The sequence below is a fragment of the Macaca nemestrina genome, chromosome 2 (genome assembly GCF_043159975.1).
Source record: "Macaca nemestrina isolate mMacNem1 chromosome 2, mMacNem.hap1, whole genome shotgun sequence".
Lineage (NCBI taxonomy): Eukaryota > Metazoa > Chordata > Mammalia > Primates > Cercopithecidae > Macaca > Macaca nemestrina.
Genome location: NC_092126.1, coordinates 61,260,380 through 61,279,906, shown reverse-complemented (window position 1 = coordinate 61,279,906; position 19,527 = coordinate 61,260,380). Strand labels below are relative to the sequence as shown.

The window sequence follows — 19,527 nt, the reverse complement described above, 5'->3', positions numbered from 1 at the left end:
ACAGTGAGACACTGCAGGCCAGAACTTGGGGTATTTCTTCCTTAACACAGCCACATCACCACTCTGCATGGGTATCACTTCCCAGCACCATAGCAGGCAACTGACCTCAGACAGAAAGTCGGGCAACTGTGGGGCTCACCTTTTATCTCCCTTCTCCAAAGGATCACCCTCCTGAGCTGCCTATTGTTACATTCCTAAAAACAATGCCTCACACATCTTGTCAAGTTCTATAGCTGTTTATGGTGGGAGGGCAAATTTGGTACCAGTTATTCTGTAATGGTCAGATGGTCAGTAAAGTCTAATTATTCTTGAAAAATATTGTTTTGGCTGCTGAATGGGTCCTGGACTAGAGAAATGCAAAAGCAAAATCAGGAAGAACAACCAGAGGGCTACTATAACAGTTAAAGAATGAGATGATGATTTGGATTTAAATGGTGGCTGTGGATTTTTGAGAGGAGACAAATTCTGAGCTATTTTGGGGATGATGATATTGAGATCCACTTTTTTTTTTAAGGCATGTATTTTATTCAATTAAAATACTCTATTTTTTAGTTTTTATTCTAATGGAAGCTGATCAGCATTCATAGGAGAGATTTATTCCCTTGTGGACAAAAGGGCTAGATATCTGAGGGATAGATATCTGGACAGTCATGTATGTTTAGGAATTCTTACAAAGTAAGAGAAATCTATTCTACAAATTGTTTTCAAATGTTAAGATGCTTATGACTACTAAATCTAACAACTAATGATGCCAATGTTAATGATAATATTACCTTTTATAGATATTTAAATATTTATTCAATTTGTTTTGGCAGCTTTACTGTTACATTTTGGAGTCAGTAATTTTTTTCACCAAGTCTCAAACATTTGTATGTCTCCAACACACTGTGCCTAGATGGTTTGTGGCCCTAAGTGATGTTATACTGACCCTTAATACAACTAAGGACATTAAAAAACCCCAATATTCTGCACAAGGGCAAGTGGGAAATATGCTAATCCAAGAGGTTCAAGACATTGATTTTTGGTAGTCTGTACTGCCTTACGGAGACTGTAAGAGCGTGTCATTCTGCATATCTCAGCTATGGCATGATAGGGCTTAGCTAGGAGACACTATCCATGTTAAACTGCCTTAAAAAGATGTGGAGTGCTATTATTCTAGTTGTCAAAGATGTGGACACCACCTCTTTAGGTAGCAGAGATAAGATTCTACCATATAAACCAAGCAATCTCATCTTGTTTTTATCTACACAGTACATTAATGATTTCTTTGAGAAGTACTTACACATAATAGAAGGTGAAGCTCTCAGAGGTTAGATCAGAGCATGGAAGTTATTGTTTAATAATGGGCAATTAAAAATTTGTAGAGAGAACCACTAATTGCTACTTTATTTAAGTGAGAAAAACTGTAAGATAAAATTTTCCCTTGACTATAAAACAAAACCTCAAAATGGCTACTATCAAATATCTGGCTTTGAGTAGCGCTGCCACCTGGTGGTTTAGTTTGTAAAAATTAGTTCTAAAATCTACTTTCAAGTAGGCCAAAAGACCATGCTGCATAGGGTTATTTACCCTTCTTTTGAACACAGGTGGGTATCCGCCAGATACAACAACATTAGGGTTGAATAACTCATACTAAGTTTGAAAACAAGATGCATCTTTGTTCCTCAATGATATATCAGGGACTATCAGATTCCCTCTTAACTCAGACAAAAGAAACACGATTTCAGAGTTAAACTAGTTAAATCAATATGTGTTGCAGGAGACACAGTGTCTAGCATGTCACTGGTAATAGCCACTTTTCTGGTAAAAGCTCCCTAGCTTAATTAGTGGAATTAACACAGTTAAACAAAGACTGTACCAACTGAAGGGGTGGCCAGCATACAAAAGCCTTTTTTTTTTAAGGGATACAAACTTTATATCAAAGTGTACAAAACTGTCCAGGAGAAAAATCTGTTGAAACTAGGGTCATGGGTAATTCAGTCCTCAAGTGAGTTAATCCTTGCTATGCATCAGGGATAGTCCATCATATCTTTCCATGATCTGGATAAAAGGGTCCACAAGATAATTTACCTCCTTTTGCTAAGTAATCTCCTCATAAATAATTCAGCTTCTTGGGCATCCTGAATCCTCGCCTTATATTGCAGATACAGATATTTTAGAGTCTAGGCAGGGATATCACTTTCTAAAGTAATAAACTGTCCCTTTGTTCTATATTTCAGTCAAGTGTGAATTTATTCATTGTTAGACTGTCACTGATCTTCTGATCATTCTGAAGTGTAGTGACTAATAAAAGTCCAGTAAGACTTCAGACTATTGTATATTCACCAAGATAAATGCCACCTTATGAAGTTTTCTAGCATATTCTCCTGTTAGCACTACTTCCTACCTTTCGATGCATGCTTTGTTGGAGGCATTGAATTGAAAATAAGTTTAAAGGGAGAAATTAACAATTAGTACCAAGTGAGAAAAAGTTGTTTAGTAGAAAACCCAGTGTATTGACTATGGAAGAATAAGCATTTCTACATAATTAAAATGCTAGTTTATCATAAGAGAGTCCAATAAAAACTGGGTGTCAGGGTAAACTTCACAAACAAATATGAGGAAAGCAAGTTTTAAAATAAATTATAGTAATTCCATTAGGATATATGAATGGCCTTATAATATGTAAGAATAAGATTAAATAAAATGGGCAACTACATTTATGAATGTTCATTTCACGGCCCCAATTTTTTTAGGAGTTGTGCTGGCAAACTACCAAAAGTTCAAAGGAAATCAACAAAATGGCAACACAAGGACCACAGATTATCCAGGGCTATCTGATCGTACGCCTGACATGTAGTATATGCTCAATACATCTCTCCTGAATAAATTATTTTAAAAAGTATGTGGTAATTGAAAAGACTTTAATCTCACTAATAACAAAAGAAGTGCTAATGGAAACAGGCCAATTTTTACCTATTAGGTCAGTAAACATGATAAACCTGATAGGATTGGGTGCCAACCAAGATATCTGTGGGAGGCAGTTATCTCTTTGAACTTTTGGGTAGAATTTGAATTGGCAGAATATTTTCAGAGGGTGACTTGGAAACATGTATTAAAACAATGTTAACCTTTAACAAGTAATTCCATCTTAAAATTTTATTTTGAAAAGATAATAAATATGAACTTAAAATCTCTGAAGTTAAAACTACTTATTTGATATCAGAGGAAAAATAACCGTCAGGAGACATCAACAGGATATTATACAGCCATTAATACAATTTATGGATGGAGAATATTTTAGAGTGTTAATTATAACCATATTTTCATTATATGAATGTTATTAAAGAATACATGTATTTCCTAGAATACCTTTTCCTACAATAGAAACCTAATTCCTAAAAGCAGTCCTACCAATGAATGAAAGAATAAAATATTCAATGGAAGTAAAATGTCAGTCAAAGTTCCTTTACCACAGTCAAATAAATGATAACCATCTGGGCAAAGAATGAAGATATATGTGACAATATGGGTATTAGTTTTTATTATTAAAGCCCTTTTCTAACTTTTCTCTAGCAATGTCAATTCAAAACGTAGATGTACACATTTGAAAAGAAAACCGTGTATGTTAAGAAATGTGCATTACTGTTATAGAACTATTTTGTTGACATATTATTTTGTCTTCTTGGTGAATTTAAAAATAAAAATGACATCTGACACATTTTATAGTATTTTTTATACAAATTAAACTTGTATTAAAGTGATTAAGTGAGTCTCCCTGATTTGTTTTCTCTCTCTCAGCAACATGGCTGACACTCTCTTGCTTTACTTCATCTATTAGAAGAAACACATTTAAGTAAAATCCATTAATAAAGCATCTCTTCAGATAGAATCCAAAGGTTTACTCATAATGGGTGGATAAGAACTTACCTTTTTGACTTCTTTACTTGATCTGAATGTCTGCTGAACAAAAGAATCACTTTCAATAGCTTCAATTTCTTTCACTCTTTTCACTTGTTCTACCAGGGTGGCTTGGTCTGAAAAAGAGGGTATAATGTCAGTGTATTTTGGTGTAAGCATGTTAATAACGCCATACCTAAGCAATGTTCTTTCTATGAAGAAATTTTACTACTCATGAAATTTAATTGGATAAAAAGACATTATAAATTAAGCTACAACAAGAAACTCTTTTGTTTTGAGATCCACAAATACAATGTTCCTATGAATTAAGACTCATACTCAAAACCTAAAACACTGCTAAGAAGGCACTGCTATAATGATCTCAGCTAATCTGGTGGGGGGGCTTTTTCTTAAACTTTAACATTTTATCATGGAAATACACATAAAAGGAATAAGGGCACAGTGAATCCACCTGTATGCAATGCTCAGCTTCTATAACCATTAACTTTCTGTTATTCTTATTTAATCAATCTATCTATATCCACCTCAATTTTTTTGGGTGGATCTGATATATTTAAAAGTAAATCCCAGGCATCATACCATTTTATCCCTAAATATTTTAGTAGGCATCTCCAACAGATAAGAACTTAAATAAAAAGAACAATAACTTGAAAATTTTCACAACTAAAAATATTATCTATAATTCCTTAATTTGATTACATCTATAAATATTCCATATTTGATTTTCACTGATTGTAAAAAAGTCTCTTTATAGTTGGTTTGTTTGAAATAGGATCCAAACAAGGTCTATACATTGCACTGGGTTGATAAGTACCTTAAGTCTCCTTTTATCACTTACAGTCCACTGCCTTTCCCTTTCATTGCCATTTATTCACTGAAGAATCTGAATCATGTATCTTGTAAAATTTCTAGATTCTGGATCTGGCTGATTTTATTCTCATGATATTATTTAACATGTTCCTCTATTTCCCATGTTTTGTGTAAACCACTAGTGAAACCCAAAGGCTTAATTACATTAAGGTTCAATTTCTTTTGGTGAAGAATACATCATAAATGATGCTGTGTCATTCCTATTACATCATATCAGGATGCACGTTTCCTACTTTTAGTGGTTAAGATTGATCAGTGGGGACAAGGTGAGTCAGTCTGACCCCTTAGAAAGTTCCCCATCAATCTTTCACTTAGCAAATTAGCAACACTGTTTGTTGCTTTGAGCCATTATTTCATTAGAGGTTGTAAAATGGTGATACTCTATCATTCTTCCTGCATTTATTAGCTCTGATTCTTCTATAATGAAGAACATTTCCTCATTGACTATTCAGTGACTGTGAAATACAGCCTATATAGGAAAGTCACAATAGATGTTTGATTCTTTCCCTTTATCAATTTTGGTCCAAAGGTGACCAAAGATGGTCATTATGAATTCATGAATATTTGTTTATTTAATGTACTTCAGTCCATGGTAGTCATTTTCTTATTTTGATGCTTCAATTGTTTCATTTTTGGGTAGTGGGATCCTCTTGAAGTTGATTCCTATAGCCTTTCAATATAATCCCCAGTAGTTATGGCTTAATAAGAGTTGTAGGATCATCTTGAACAGTTTCTGTCCCAGACCTGAAATCAGCCATTTCTCCAAAGAACTCAGACTCTTCATAATGGAGAATAATATTTATAGACAACAATCTGGGTACTAGGGGTATTCATTGCTACTGAATTGTCAATGCTTCTGAACCTCTTCAGTATGTGAGATACAAAGTACATGCTTTTAGAAGGAAACAGTTAATATGAGTTTATGCTGATACTACCAACCAAATTAAAGATTTTAGGATCTTAAAAGTCTTTTATTTTATATTTGTATATCCTTTTTCTTACTCTAAAAATCTTAGGCTCTAATGATATGACCAAAAGTATTTGTTTTTCTTAATATGTATATGTATTAATTTCAAAATAACAGGACAAACATTACTATCAATAACAAGATGTATTAACACAGTTTAAAATTTTGTTATGGTCTTTGACCTTAGGATTTATTCCACTGCTGAAATGCTAAAATACTGTGCTTTAAAGTCATGAAATAATTCTCTGCATAATTATGCTATTAATTTGATATACAATTAGGTTTGTTTCAGTTAATTGAAACAATTTTTCAGGTCTTGCTTTGTGATTAATGTTCATTTTTTAGTTGCAAAAAATATTTACATGATTCTAAGGTCAAAATTTAAAACACCATTCACAAGTCTAGAATGTCCCTAGTTCTCACTCCAATCTAGAGATAACCATTTTTACTAAGTTTGTGTTTATCCTTCCATTGTTTATTTTTGAAAATATAAGTATATTCTTTTCTTGCTTACATAAAATTAGCATACTATGTACTATTATGTATATTACCTTTTTCAATTAACATTTCTTCACTTTTACTCCACAGCAGCTAAGAGAGTTCTGCATTCTATTTTATAATAGAATAGCATTATATTTCATAGTTTGATGATAGTTTTTTCCACTAATGCCCTATGGATGGTTAGTTGTTTCTAGTCTTTTGCTTTCACAGTTACAGCTTTAATAAACAGCCATGTGCATGTGTAATTTCATATTTTTGTATTTTCATATTTTTATATTTCAGTTTTTTCACATGCTAGCTGGGCAGAAAAATGTAACATAATGACTTACACCCTTGCTGTTTAAATTCATTTTAAGCTGATGTGAAGACATAGTTGAATTAGGAATGATTGTATACTCAGCTAAGGCACTTAAAAATTTTGGGATTTAGGGTTCATGGAGAATAGTCACATTTACTTAACAATAGTAATAAGTGGTTTGACATGAACGTGGAGTTTTTTGCAGCAAATCAGTTTTTATAGCAGCTTTATCCTTGAAAGGTTTAATGTTGTTATAGAGATAAATATAAAGAGTATTAAAGGAAAATTGGTTTCATAAATTCAACAAAAATATTATCTGACAAAATCTTTGTCTCAACTTCTGACCAATCACAATTTATAAAGATACAGTCTTGTGCAACTCCAGTCTATTTCTGGGAAAGATGGCTCTTATGAAGATGTGTCCCTGACAGCTGAAACCAGTCTTTTCTCTTGTGAGAAATAACCACATGAGAATGAAATGCTTGGAAGTAGCAGCCAACACAGACAATACTCCCATCTTTGGAAGAATATATCTTCCCACATAATAAAACCAAGCACTATCAGAGTGCCATGTAAGAGTAAATAGTCCCACATGCTTTATACAATGAAAGCTCCTCTAGATTTTAATTATGCAATATACTAACTGAGCATGTGAAATGAGAGAAGATTCTTTGCCCAGCTAATTTATTAATATTAACACATCCCATACAAGCAGATAAATTTTTTATTAATTACATATATAATAATGTTAATATAGCAAAGGAAAGTCATAATGGGTACTAGTCTGTATAATCCAACTTTAATGTCGATATGAAAACTACTTTTGTCTGTATAGGTCTTAGTTAATTTCACTGGAATTATTTCACAGTCACTAATTCCCAACAAAAAGACATTATTTCTGACCTCAGAATGATGTCTCATATGAATGAAATGTTGGACCTCTTGAATTTTTTCTCTAAACATATTCTCTATTTGAAATTGCAAAGGACATCATTAGTATTAAATGTCAGAGGTGACCTCACAAACAGTACTTGATGTCTAAAGCTTGCAGTGTTTGTAGCTTTAAATTTGAACATACAACCAGCTCCTAATACAAATAAAAGTGTTATCATAGAGGCTTGCCAAAGCCAGTATGCTTAACAAAATAGCATTGGAAAAATTATAAAGGAAAGAAGGAGAAAGATTACAGAAAAACAACATTATCTTTGTGCTTCTTTAAAGATCACTTCACAACTAACAAAGTGACAGAGCAGATAGGAGAAAACCAGTCTGCCTTACTCACAATATGAAAATACACCAACATAGCTTTTTTTGTTTCAATTTGGGAATCATTTTACTGGTTGTAAGAGCATGTTAAATTAAAATTTGAAAGATTCACAAGAGATTTACATTTTCGGCTTTACAGTACCTCAGCTCTATCCTGTATGAAAATAGACATAAAAATGTTTTAAGGCCGGGCGCGGTGGCTCAAGCCTGTAATCCCAGCACTTTGGGAGGCCGAGATGGCGGATCACGAGGTCAGGAGATCGAGACCATCCTGGCTAACACGGTGAAACCCCGTCTCTACTGAAAAAAAAATACAAAAAACTAGCCAGGCGAGGTGGCAGGCGCCTGTAGTCCCAGCTACTCGGGAGGCTGAGGCAGGAGAATGGCATAAACCCGGGAGGTGGAGCTTGCAGTGAGCTGAGATCCAGCCACTGCACTCCAGCCTGGGTGACAGAGCGAGACTCCGTCTCACCAAAAAAAAAAAAAAAAAAAGTTTTACATTGCTTCTTACTCAAAATTCTAATGTGAATGACCACAAATGTATGTCTTGAGTATAACTCTGTCATTTTGGGAAGCAGAATAACACACATCAATAATACATATTACGTTGTTTTAAATTCAGTTTCTTAAGCTATTCATGTCAATTTATCATTTAACAATTTTGTGCCAATTTTAAGACTGGGAAAATGTGATTTAAAATGTATTATGGTTTGTATGTGCTGCATAAATACCCAACACACACAGTATCTTGTATTCATTAGCCATGAAGTAAAATTAAAGACAAGTAACAAAGTTACTGGGAGAATTAATATAGGATATTTAAAAACATTTACATGGTAAACACGAATGAAACATACCATTAGTACTTGATGATTTTTTAATAAACATATTACTGGTAAATAAAATAACTTTCATATGTTGTTTGCCAGATGTTAATGGAAGGGATATATACTTCATAATAAAATAAAAAATAATAGACTCAGAAAGCCAAGTCATTACAGACCACAACAATCAATACTTAACTCAAAGTATAGAAAATCATTTTCCTTTTGTGATGAAAAATTAAAAAAAATTTTATTAGTTACTCTTGATGTTTATAGTATAAAAATTAGGCTCTCCTGCTTCTTCAAGTTATATTTGACAATGAATTTCACATTTCATAACACAGAATTTTCTTCAAAAATACCAAATGTTATACAAATTTTAAAATTAGTAAATAAAGATGATAAGGTCCAATATCAATCTTCATTTGAAAAGAAAATTTTAGTCTTTTCATACTGCATTTGTAGATTACAAACATAAATCAATCTCCTCTAATAGTAATGCTGGGCTGGGAACTGCAGATGGCACTATTACCCCAGATGTGATCATGACAAGTAACCAGCAGCTTCAACTGACTCCTTTGAAATGTTAATATTTTATGAATTTTCCCAAAGTTAAAATGCATCTTATGTTACAAAAAATTTGGGTCAGTTGGCCCCACAGTTACTGAGTTACTTATGTTACTATTCCAGAAAAAAAATATGTACTAATACTATTGCTACAAATACATAAATAATACAAAAGATTATCTTATTTTCATATTAAATGAGCTCAAATTTTAGTCAATAATAAAAACATTTAAAAAATTCCTTCTTATGTTACAAGACAGATAATAAAAAACTTTGAAATGTAAAGTATTTTTAAGTGCTTTACAAGAACAACAAAAAAGCAAACAATAATACATTTGTATGGTAAAGCTGGCTATTCAATTAAATTTGTGAACAAACAAAACATCTCATAAAGCTTACTTGGAATTCTAAAGTTTTACATTTCTCATGAACACAGGTTTCAAATAAGTGAGCACATCCAATTGTTTTCCCTTTCAAAACAGTACATTTTAAATGTTTCTTTTAGAACACATACAAGGCAAGCATTATAAATCCATCCAGCTCCAACATTTTGAGGTTGTTCATGAGACCAATATTGTCGAGAACAAATTTCCAGAACTGATATACACAAATAATTTAAAAGATGAGAAAACTTCTTAAGTGGAATAGGGCTTTTCTGTTAGTCTTCTGGAAGCTTATGCTACAGGACCATGTTACATATGCTGACAAGGCTCCTGAAGTGTCTCCGAAAGCAACTCCACTTTGGATGGGATCCAAGACAAACTCACCTTAAACTGCTTACTATATTAGATTAAGTAATAGGAATAATGTTAATGTGACTGTACCAATGAAGAAGGATTTCTGTTAAATATTTTAATAAGTGAAAGTGAACCGGGCATCAGGCTAGGCTTTATTAAAAACAAAATCCACACTGAATGTCTCATTCAGCTCTTCTCACCTGGAATGCTCTCACCTTCTCTTAATCCCCCCTGTCATTTAAGGCCATGCCTGATGCCCACCTTGTGATGATGCCACCCCTTGCCACCTCTTGCATAATTCATTTGGCTTTTGGCATATGCTGCCTTGCAAATCTCTTCTTGAATGAAAGCTTCTTCTCCCCAGCTAGAGGGGACATACCTCTTTGTGTCACCTCCAGAACTTAGTGGAGTGTGCTCTATTATTTAGTAGGCAGTCAATAAACATTTGTTGAATAACTGAAAATCAAATGGCAGTAAAGTTACCATTAAAAAATAAAACTTCATGGAAGAAAATGTCAAATTATATAAAGTTTTTGTAACTTAAAAAATTAAATGTCTTTCAGTGGTGAGTTTTAAGGGCTCTGGGTTTGGGCTATCTGGGTTAAACCCTGTCTCTGCTACATACTAGCTGTGTGGCTTTGGGCAAGTGGTTCAACAGTGTCGGTCTCCGTTTTCTCATCTATGGCACGGAGATAATAATAGCCTAAACATCATAGGATGGTTAAGAGATTCCCCCCTCACTTCTTCCCTCCCTCCCTCCCTTCACCCCTCTCTTTTCAAATAAGTGAGCACATTCAATGTGCCAGGCACTGTTCCACTAGTACACTGTTCCAAGTCCATCCTAGGACTTGGAAATGAATAAGAGCTTCTTCCTTCATGAGCTTATGTTTTAATGAGGGAGACAAATAATGAACAAGTAAATAATATAATATCAAGGAAAATAGAGCAGGCTAGAGGGCTAGAAAGGAGGAAAGTAAACTATTTCAGATGGGGTAACCAGAGAAGAACTCTCTGACATGGTGGTATTTCAGAAGGCAAAAATGATATGAAAAAGCAAGACACAAAAATCTGGGAGATGATAACCTGTGCTCTGCACAGGGATAGGGAAACATTAAAAGCACTTAAGAAATGGTAGCAGATATAGGAAGCAGAGCATAAACAAAAGTGCTCATTTAGTAACAGTACTAAAGATGTGGAAGTTGGCTAAACAGTTCTTATATAAATCTGTATATTTCTGACAGTATGGTTTATAATAAGCTGGCAACATTTTAGAGTTCAGGCAAGTAGAAAATGGCTTTAGCTCATACATCTTCTGGTAAACCTGTGGTGTGCCAGGATGTGGAAATGACAGAAGGAGGAGAGAAGGAGCAGAAGCAGTGGAGGACAGGCCTGCACACATCTATGATAAGGCACAAAAGGTCCAGCTGAATTTTATCACCCACCAAGACACTGGAGTCCACTGTGATTCACTGAATGCTGTAGGCTGAGTAGGAAAGTGGTATTTTGCTGACATGTGGTTACCCAGGCTTCAGTGACAGAAATGGGAAATCTTCTCACTTCCTAATGGATGTCTTATAACACAAACTACCCAAAATGACAGTTATGTGGTAGAAACCATGTTTTAAAGCAAGCATGTTTTGTTCTGGTGTATATATGTCCACAGTAATTTTTGTTTTCATCATCGATATATGTAATACCTTTCCAGTGGGGAAGGTCATAGAAGTGAATTTTTCATTTAAGTCATTGTTTAAAAGGCCAGATGGGCTGTTCTGGTAGCAGAAGTAAGTAATAGTAGCAGCAATAGAAATTTAAGGCACTCTGTGCTGAGTACTTCACATGGATTACCTCATTTAAATATTATGACAATGAGGAATAACACTGTTATCCTCATTGTAAAGATAAGAAACTGAGGCTAATAAGTAACTTGGTGACGGCCACATGGCTAGTTGGTGGTAGAACTGTGATTCAATCCCTGAATTGTGACCTCGTCATTATTTTCCAGTCAAATGAATTCTTTACCCACTCCTGCCAAGCAACAATTTATTTTTTCCCCACTCCATCCATTTATAATAAATAATAAGTATTCTTGGTATTGTCCTTATTCTGTATTTTAATGCTTACTCATTCAGTAAAATACAATGTAGCTTCATTTGTAGGGGAGAGATTCATATATACATGCATATATACATAAATATATAATATTTTATATAATGTCTTACTCTTCTGGCATTATCTTGAACTAGATTACAGATGTGTGTTTTCAGAATTTCAAATGTGAAACATTTGAAATTTTTAAAGGGATATATATATGTCACATCTAGAAAACCTTTATAAATGACTTAAAAAAATAAAGTTTCTAAAAACCTAGCGTTTTTTTCCCTTAAGCCTGCAAACAACCTAAGTAGGAAATTGTCACTTTAAGTTGCTCTTTATTTACTGTTCAGCAATTGTTACAAAAAACAAGAATGGTTTCCATGAATTTGGTTAAACCAACAACCACTAAATAGTCCCAAAATATAGACTATTGCCTTATGCTTATTGCAAATGTAATCAACATTGGTAGTCAAATCCACTTTAATAGAGTGGTAAGAATTCATAATCTCAACAAAACTAAAACTACTGGAAGTTTTCTTATTTTAATAGGGTAGGAAAAAGGAATATAATTTGATGTATACCAGATTAAAAGGTCAGAATACAGATTCTGCAGTTGCTGTTTGCTGTCCATTTTAATTCTAGAATCCTTATCGACTCTAATTAAAATTCTGTAGATGGAAGAGTTGTATGTTTCTAAGGAACTTGCAGTGAATGCTGTCTGCCAGCCATCTCTAAACACCCCATAACCACACACAACTCGCCTGTCAGGAGAGCTAATGCAGACATCGCAGGGCACACACATTTGTCACTGTGGCTAATATCAGAGATATGCAGCTCTTTTTTCTTAGCACACAAAAGCAAGATATGTAATTCAATGCTCAATTTACCCTTGTCTCGCAGGAGATTTTCCCCCGCTAATTGATAGAAATTAAGCCATTAATCAAGCCACTAGCCATCATTCAAACCAGGAAAGATGAATACAAACTTTCATCATAACCACCTTCCCCATTTTAGTGTTCATTAGCATTAATTTTTAATGCAATTATGCTATTCTTTTACGCTGAGCTCATAAATTACTGCTCTTTTGTTGCTGGCTGGCCTTGTAAAATCCAAACTAATGCTTTGTGCTCTGATCTTAAAGGCAATTACTAGGTTCTTCTATCTTTTATATCTTTGCATCCCCAATAACCTTTATATATAATGAACATCCATGACTGACTATGCCTGTTTTTTTTAATGCCTCTATATAAATCTCTATGAATATATAAATGCAGTCAAATGTGTCTAAAATAAACATATATATACACATACCACATACATTACAAAATATAGACATTAATATAAAAATAAGATCTCACAAATTCATATTGAAGTTCAGGTTCACATATAAAGATATCGTTATGATTTCTCATGATAAAAACATACTGCATTATTGTATTGAAGTTATACATTTTATAATGAATTAGGGAAAAGAGAATATTAATAGTAGCTAATTATTATACATATTTGCAAGGGTGGAACAGCTACTAAAAACAGAAATAATAACTTTGAATTTCAAAATCCCTTAGTTCTTTACCCAGGTTTACTGTCTCATGTTTAAATCTTTATTTTTAAAAAATTGTGTTGAAACTTGAAAATCAATGAGAAGGAAATGAGGAATATTAGAAGACCAGAAAAACCATTTATCTAAAAGTGTGTTTTTATAAGCACATATAATACCTCCAGAGTCTTATATTTTACAAAGTGGATATATTGGTTTATTAGAGGATGGTAGTAAAATGAAAAGACAGAGTTTCCAGAAATAAATACTAAACCCAGAGGCAACATATCTACTTAGTTCTCTATTCTACAGAAGGCAACAAGATGTATTCTCCTTATATTCTCCAAAAAGCATTGATTAGGGTCACTCCTATGTGCAAAGGAGATTAAAAAAAAAATCTCCAACTCTCTTCTTGCATCATCCCATTAATGTCTTTGTCTCTGCAAGTTTTTATGTCTGGCCACCTACTAACTAGAGAAAGGGTACATATATGGCATTAAGATTAATGAACTAAAACTTACTGGAAGATGTCAGCAGTGCTGATGTTGGTGCCAGCCCAGTCACCTTGGAGTTACATGGTTGCAACCTACCCCTAACACCATGGGACTGGGAGTATATTCAGAAGTGGGGAGTATATTCAGAAGTCTTTTACCAAAAAAAAAAAAAAAAAAAAAAAAAAAAAAGAGATTTTGAATTATTAACTTCTTAAGATATAGATATGGTGATGACTGACTTGAATTAATATTTTATCTCCTCTCATAGTTCTTTACTAGTTTTCATCTTTAATAAAAAGTCCTACATGGATTAGAAGCAGTTAGGCTAAATTCTATAATGACTGGATTCCCTGAACCAGGGGACTTATTATGCAAGGAAAAGCAGACAGCTTAAGTCCAAGTCTTTTGTGATCTGTTCTTTTATGATGTCAGAAGCAAATGGATACCTAACATAATTGTATTTGAACAATTGGAACATCAGTAGGTATAAAGTTATGAGTTCTAATACCTCTTCTTGTAAGCATATTATGTTTGGACTCATAAGTTTAGAGAAAATAGTTTATGGTCCCATGTGCCTTAATTTCTCTGAACAGAGCTAATAAAAATACTGGGGTTCAGAAATAGGAAATTAATTTAGTTAACATGTATTTATGCCAGGTGCTAGCTAGGTGTTGGAGATTTCTGGTTGAGATTTCCGGTTGCTCTCTCAGAGTTCATTGGCAAATCAAACTAATTCTTATTTAGAACTTTTATTTGCAAGCAGTTAAGATCTGACTGTACAGTGGTTAGGACAAGGATTTGTTGTGCTTGCAAAGTGCCTTAGCATGTTTCACTTGATCCTAATTTTTGGTAATAAGTAATATACCCATTTCTAAGTTCAAGATATACTATTAGAGCTAGAGTTTGGAATATGAAACCAAGTCTTAGTATTTCAAATATCCTCTATGCTTCCCATTGCACTAGGTTGCTCTGTAGCCTTTCAATCTCTGATAACCTTACATGATTAATAGTTATGATCGTACATGCTTATTTTATCGATTGTATATACAATTTTGATCCTTTAAACAGAGGTGGGATAGGGAGGATGGTAGATGTGAGATGATGTTAATTTCTCTTTTCTAAAAGCAGAGTATTTTGCTATAATATCAATAATGAAGTGCATCATATAAAATCACAAGGTTTAAAGAAACCACCAAATACTTCGAATTGCACTTAGAGTACTAGCTTTACTGAAGTATAATTTATCTATAACTGTGCCTATCAAAGCATACAATTTGGTGAGTTTTGGTACATGTTAATCCTGTGTTACCACTACAAGAATCAATATATAGAACACGTCCATTGTCACCAAGAATTTTCTTGTGTGTCTCTACAGTCAATTTCTATCTCTACCCTGACCCCCAGACAATGACAGATCTGCTTCCTGCCACTTTAGATTAGTCTGCATTTTCTAGACTTTCATATAAATTGCATACTCTTTCATGTCTGATGTCTTTCACTCAGCATAATGTTTCTGAGATAAATCCATGTTGTTGGGTACATCTGTGGAAATGCTAGTAGAATTCTATTATATGAATATCTGCAATTTTTAAAATCCGTTCACCTGCGGATGAACATTTGGGTTGTTTCCAGTTTCTGGCTTTTGAGAATAAGTTTGCTATAACATTCATGTACAACTCTTTGTGTGAACATGTTTTTATTTCTCTTGGATAGTAAATACTGCCCTAATACTGAAATAGTTGGATTGTATGGGAGATAAATGTTTAACTTTGTAAGACACTGCCAAACTGATTTCCAAAGTAGTTATACCATTTTATGTTCCCAAGAGCAGTATAGAAGAGTACTGGTACTCCACATCTTCATCAACAGTTGGCATTATCAGATTTTAACTCATAGCCATTCTAATTGGTATACTGTATTTCATTGCTGTTTTAATTTGCATTTCTCTGATGACTAATGATATTGAGCATTTTCTTCATAAGATTATTAGCCATCCATTCTTTTCTGAATGATTTGTTGAAATCTTTTCTTCATTGTTTAATTGGTTGTTTCTCTTATTGAGTTATGAGTTCTTTATATATACTGAATTGAAGTCCTTTGTTAATACGTATTGCTAATATTTACTTCTATTCTATGACCTGCCTTTTTGTTTCTTAACAGTATCTTTCAAAGAGTAAAACTTTTTACGTTTCAGGAAGTATAATCTATCATTTAAAAAAATGGTTTATGCTTTTTGTGTCTTATCCAAAAAATCTTTGCCTACTCAAGGCTGCAAAAATTTTCTTCTAGAAGTTCTATAGTTTTAGCTTTTATAATTGGGTTTATAATACATTTCAAGCTCATTCTTATGGGTCCCGCATTTTTCTGCTATAAAACTAAAGCTAATTCTTACGTATGATGTGAGGTAAGGGTCAATGTTTCTTTTCCTCAGTAAAAAAATCCAGTTTTTCCAGTAGCATCTGTTGAAAGACTTTCCTTTCCCAATTGAATTGCCTTGGTAGTTTTGTTGAAAATTAATTGATCATATACGTGAGGGTTGAGCAAGGTCTTTCTACCCTGTTCCATTGTTCTATATAAGGGGTCTTAAAAAGTTCATGGAAAATGTACATTATAGAAAAACTGTATGGATTTCAATTTTGTCTGTATCAAAGTAAACTTGAATGAACTTGTCATAACATGTCTGAATAGGATCTAGTTTGAGGGACTAAGAAGGATATGACATCAGTTTGAAAAGAGCCCTTATCAGAATATGAATTCTGCAAAAACCGAAGCAAGAAGAAACATTAAATTTATAATGAAGCTTGGGTGAAAGAATGGTGAAATCATTGATGCCTTTATGATAAGTTTATGGGGACAATGACCCAAAGAAATCAGCAGTTTACAAATCCTTTTAAGAAGGGATGAGATGATATTGCAGGTGAAGCCTGCAGCAGCAGGCCAGGCACATAAATTTGCAAGGAAAAAATTCATCTTAATTGTGCCCTAATTGAAGAGGACTGATGATTATCAACACAAACAATAGCCAACACCACAGCCTAAACCACAACTCAATTGATTTAGCTTATGCAATTCTGACTGAAAAATTAAGGTTAAGCAAACTTTCCAATTGATGGGTGCCAAAAATGTGCCCAGATGAGATGCAGACAAGAGCAGAGACTTCAATGGAAATTATTAACAGGTGAGATCACATTCTTGAAATAATTGTAGCAGGAGATGAAACATGGCTTTGCCTGTATGATGCTGAAGACAAAGCACAATCAAAGCAATGGCAACCAGGAGGAAGTGGTCCAGTCTAAGCAAAAGCAGACTGGTGAAGAGCAAAGGTCATGGGAACACGTTTTTGGGATGCTCAAGGCATTTTGCTTGTTAACTTTCTGGAGGGCCAAAGAACAATACTTATTGAGAGTACTTCAAGAAAATTGGCCAAAGCTTTAGCAGGAAAATGTCTGGGAAAGCTTCACCAGAGAGTCCTTCCCCACTATGACAATGCTCCCGCTCATTCCTCTCATCAAACATGCGCAATTTTGTGAGAGTTCTGATGGGAAATCATTAGGCATCCACATTACTGCCCTGATTTGGCTCCTTCTGACTTCTTTTGTTTCCTAATCATAAAAAATCTTAAAAGGCACCCATTTGTCTTCAGTTAATACTGTAAAAAAGACTTCATTAACATAGTTAAATTCCCAGGACCCTCAGTGTTTTAGGGTTGAACTAAATGGCTGGTATCATTGCTTACAAAAGTGTCTAGATCTTGATGGAGCTTACATTGAGAGATAAGGTTTGTATTTTTTATCTTTTAATTAAAAGTGAATTTTTAAAAGTTCCCTTATATGTCTATCATTATAGTAATATATAGTCTTGATTAGTGTAATTTTATATAGTAAGTCTTAAAACAGGGAGTATAGACATCTAACTATTCTTTTTAAAAGTTGCCTTAATTATTCAAGGTTATTTTCATTTCACATAAAACTGACTGAGTAGAAACTTTGCTCCTACTACTTTATGTTGAAATTTAGCATTAGGATGCGAAGTATTATATATAATACGACTTAATTTCAGAAATAAGTTGAAATACAAATGATTAATAAGAGACTTTTCATAGTTTGCTAGGTACAACACTTAAAAAAAAAGCCTATCACTGAAATCAACTTTAAAAATAGTGTCCGGAAACGGATCAATTTACGAAAATGCTATTGCTCACATACAGATACTGCTATTGCAAATCTTTATTTCTCCTAATTTTAGAGCCAAAGTTGAGTCATGTTCATGTTACTTTATAAAGGAGTTGCCACATAATAACATAATCGTTTAATGACTAAAAACAATGTTGATGCCAAGTTTTTTCCTTTTTGGTCAATGAGTGTAGCCTGGAAAATGTATTCAGGTGTCACTGATGACAGAAAAATCAAAAAGGAGAATAAAGAATGAAAGACTAATAGAGAAGGCAACTTTTCAGAATCTTTAAAGAACTTACGGTGAGTATATATTTTTAAGAGTCTGAACCATGAGGGAAAATTCTAACTTCCCAGGGAAAAAAAATGAAGCATGGAGATCTCAAATCAAATGAACGAATAATCTCCACTCCTCAAACCATTATTTAAGAAGTAATATACATATGTATACTAAACTGTGTTCTGAAATCTGCAATTATAATCTCCCTTCCATTTGGTCATCATTTTGACACTACTTTATCCTCAGTTCAGCTTTTTCTTTCTAAGAAATGCAAATAATATTCTTGGCTTTTAATCAAGACAAGCCCTAAATGCCACATTATCTTTATTATGAAAGAAGGGTAGGGTTGGATGCAGTGGTTCATGCCTGAATCTTAGTGTTTGGAAGGCTGTGGTGGAGGAATCACTTGAGCCCCGGAGTTCAAAGCTGCAGTGAGCCGTGATTGTGCCACCGCTTTCTAGCCAGCGTGACAGAGTGAAACCTGTCTCAAAGGGGGAAACAAAAGTAAAGTAGGCCTTGTGTGTTTTTGTATGTTGAAATACAGTTGGCCAAGCTGTATCAAGGAATATATGATTATTATTTATTGCTGCTTATTTTGGAGAAGCCTGAAATCTTCACAATGTTATGGAAGTTATATGATAATAAGTCAGAGCTATGAATTGTATGCAAAGCTAATTTTTCTTCAATTAAAATATTCTGGTGAGATAGCCTAATGATTTCATTTTAAAAATTCTGCTTTAAGAAAAAAAAGAGTAGCAAACTTTTCAGCTGGAAATCTCACATCAATAATGATTCTATCGGCCGGGCGCGGTGGCTCAAGCCTGTAATCCCAGCACTTTGGGAGGCCGAGACGGGCGGATCATGAGTTCAGGAGATCGAGACCATCCTGGCTAACACGGTGAAACCCCGTCTCTACTAAAATACAAAAAAAATTAGCCGGGCGAGGTGGCGGGCGCCTGTACTCCCAGCTACTCGGGAGGCTGAGGCAGGAGAATGGCGTGAACCCGGGAGGCGGGG

The 19,527-nt window shown here is 33.9% G+C and overlaps 1 protein-coding gene across 1 annotated transcript in view; it reads right to left on the bottom strand.

Moving 5' to 3' along the window:
- The window catches only part of LOC105488555 (arginine and serine rich coiled-coil 1), a 417,805-nt gene that overhangs the window by 4,570 nt on the left and 393,708 nt on the right, over positions 1 to 19,527 (bottom strand). The window contains exon 9 of the mRNA XM_071091156.1: positions 3,910 to 4,016. Within this exon, the coding sequence (XP_070947257.1) occupies positions 3,910 to 4,016 (107 nt within the window). The remainder of the gene's footprint in view (positions 1 to 3,909; positions 4,017 to 19,527) is intronic.